Below are 2,818 nucleotides of genomic sequence, written 5' to 3'. Positions count from 1 at the left end.
CTGCTGAGTGTCCTCAAGAAATGAAAAGCAACTGGTAACTTGTGATAGGGAGAGGGAAGCAGTTGGGTACAAAGCTGGGAGGGAATCACTGAAAGATGCTGGTTTCTTACAACCAAGAAGCTGCAACGCATGCAGTTTTCAGCTGTTCTGAGGTCTTCCTTCCCATATTATGCCCATCTGGTACTTAAAGAGATGGTTTAAAAAACAAAACCAATACAAAAATCAAATCCACTTATGCCACCGAAGCAATAAACACTCTGGTAACATAATGCAAATGTATGACCAGAATTAACCCTGTAAGACCATTAGGCACATGGCAAGAGATCATGGCTACAGTTAGTTCAAGGTTTCTCCAGTTCCTGTTTCCAGTGGTGCAGGTCTTGAGTTGTGGAATGAAATTATGAGACCTGAGGGCAAAAACTCAGTGATACCCACTTGGAAAAAGGAGCTATCACTGTGCAAAATAACAAATGAAATGTATCTACCCTCTCCTCAAGGCTGTATTAAAATAACCACCCTGGTCCAATCCTGCTTGACAGCGAGTCACTTGATATTGCTCAGGCTAATTTTGCTCTCTGTTAAAATTCTAACAAAACCTGAGAGAAGGCTTCCCCACCTGGGCCTGTTCCAATACTAACCAGCAATCCAGATGTCCTAGGACAGGTGACTGCTATTTGGTCCTGTAATGAAAATGTTGGGTATTATGACACTTGAAATACCTCTGTCAAAGACACTGTCTGGTCTCCGGTGGAGTGCTGAGGATTTAAAGAGACACTGTCAAGACTGTCTGTTCCAAAAGTGACCTCCTTTGCCAACAGTCCTATGCTAAATGCTTCAGAACTTTGGGTTTGCATCAGCTGCTTCCCCAGTCATCTGTCTCCCCAACCATATCACCAGTTCAAAGTCCTTTCCTCCAGTTTTGTAACTTGGATGAGGGTTACAGAAAATAAAATGGTGGGGACAAATGCTGAGGAAGTTTTTCAGAGGGTTTGACTTTTAGGACTATTTCTCAAAAGTCCCTTTTTAAAAATAAGACACCAAAGCAAACAGGATTGTGTCTAACTTCTACAAAACTGCTGGTCTCACAGGAGGAGGAGGAAAATATGGCTACCATGCTACTCAGCATTAGGGTGAAGCACCATCTAAATTCCAGTAAAGTTAGGGAGATCACCTAGCTCTTATCAGCAACCACACCCCCAGCCTTCCACAACGTCTTTGCTGTCAAGCTTGATGCTGTCAGTGTTCTTCTCAGTGAACATAGGGCCCCCATGCCTCATCATGAGCTCTGTAGCCATCTTCACAAAAGCCTCCTCCACATTGTTGGAGTCTTTCGCAGAGGTCTCTATGGCACAGATGATATTATCGTAGCGTTCAGCCAGACTCTGAGCTTCTTCCAGCTGAACCTCTCGAAGGTCACTTAGGTCAGACTTGTTCCCTGGAAGAAAATGAAGCAACAGAGTAATTGATAATGGCTGTTTATGCCATTATATTTAGCAGGAGGTTCTCAGGTTGCCCAGAGAAGCTGCAGAATTTCCACTCCTGAGGGTTTTCAAGATTTGACTGAAAAGGCTCTGACCAACCTGACACTGGCCTTGCTCTGAGCAGGATGTTGGACTAGATAATCTCCTAAGCCACTTCCAACCTGTCTTTCTGTATGACTCACACTGAGCACAGAAAAAGTAACTGAAGAGTAGTGACTGTAGACCTTAACAAAAGGAAAATGGGCTAGAAATGAAAGCTAAAACTATTTTGTGAGAAGAGCAGCAGTCTGCTGGTACCTAGGGAAACCTGGAATAGTACTGCTGTTATATCAGCAGGTCTACAGGCCCCAAGTGCCACACCGGAGTCCAAAACATTGGGACTGGGAAGAAGAACTTCTAGCAGAGAACTGACAGACCCTGATTGCCCCGAAGTCCTTCCAAAATCCCTCATCTGCTGAAGTTTGTGGGTGTTCCAGTACCACAAAACATATCAGCTTGAGATGATGGAGCTTCTCTGGGCCCTGGAAACCTTAGGATCTTCATCACAAGAACAGCTCCACAGCAGCTGTGCCTCAGAACCTGGAAATTTTGGTGACCCAGTCTTTTGAGGCACATCAAATTTGAGACCCCATCAATTGAGGCACAAAGGATTCAAAGCTGTCTACTTAACAGCAGTTAGTCAAAGCAAACCATTTCTGCTTTGATGAATCAGTACTTTCTCACTTTAAAAAAAAAGGGCACATTTCCAATCAGATCTTACACACATCTTAATTTCAACCAAAAATTCAACTTCTGACCATCTTAAACAACTATTGCAGCTAACTGCCTCGTACAGTAACTTGTGGTGCTTGCCAGTAACATTGTGAACTCACCAATCAGTAACTGTACTATGTTGGAACCAGCATACTTCCTGACATCCTCGATCCAGCGAGGAATGGACAGGAAAGAGCCTCTCTTGCTGATATCGTAGGCGAGGATTGCTCCGTTGGCGCTGCGGTAGTAACTCTGGGTGATGGTTCGGAACCTCTCCTGGCCAGCTGTGTCCCAGATCTGCAGCTAAAGGAAACAAAGCAGGCAGTGAGACACTGCCTAGCAAGCTCTCCTGAATCAAGAGCAGAATCAACCTACAAGAGAATGACAGGCTAATGGTTGGATTATGATCTGATCTTAGAGGTTTCCTCTCACCTTGATGATTTCATGACTCTCAGAGATAGCACTTGATTCAAGAGCCTTGATAAAAATCTCCTGTACGTGCAATACACCTGGACCACTTTTAGTCTTTTGTTCAGGACTTAAGGATACTAATATATGCCTGAGAACCTTGATATGAACATATA

At 44.0% G+C, this 2,818-nt stretch overlaps 1 protein-coding gene across 1 annotated transcript; it reads right to left on the bottom strand.

Moving 5' to 3' along the window:
* Nucleotides 1–1,162: 1,162 nt before the first annotated feature.
* Nucleotides 1,163–2,537, bottom strand: RAB43 (RAB43, member RAS oncogene family; the record flags this gene model as incomplete). The annotated part of the gene is made up of 2 exons (XM_009076388.1): nucleotides 1,163–1,435; nucleotides 2,354–2,537. Coding segments are annotated over 2 exons (438 nt in total), but the record flags the coding sequence as incomplete, so codon positions are not given.
* Between the last annotated feature and the right edge of the window lie 281 nt (nucleotides 2,538–2,818).

Source organism: Acanthisitta chloris, unplaced genomic scaffold, assembly GCF_000695815.1.
Source record: "Acanthisitta chloris isolate BGI_N310 unplaced genomic scaffold, ASM69581v1 scaffold35996, whole genome shotgun sequence".
NCBI lineage: Eukaryota > Metazoa > Chordata > Aves > Passeriformes > Acanthisittidae > Acanthisitta > Acanthisitta chloris.
Note: the sequence above shows the minus strand (reverse complement) of the source record. Positions and strands in the feature narration are given on the sequence as shown.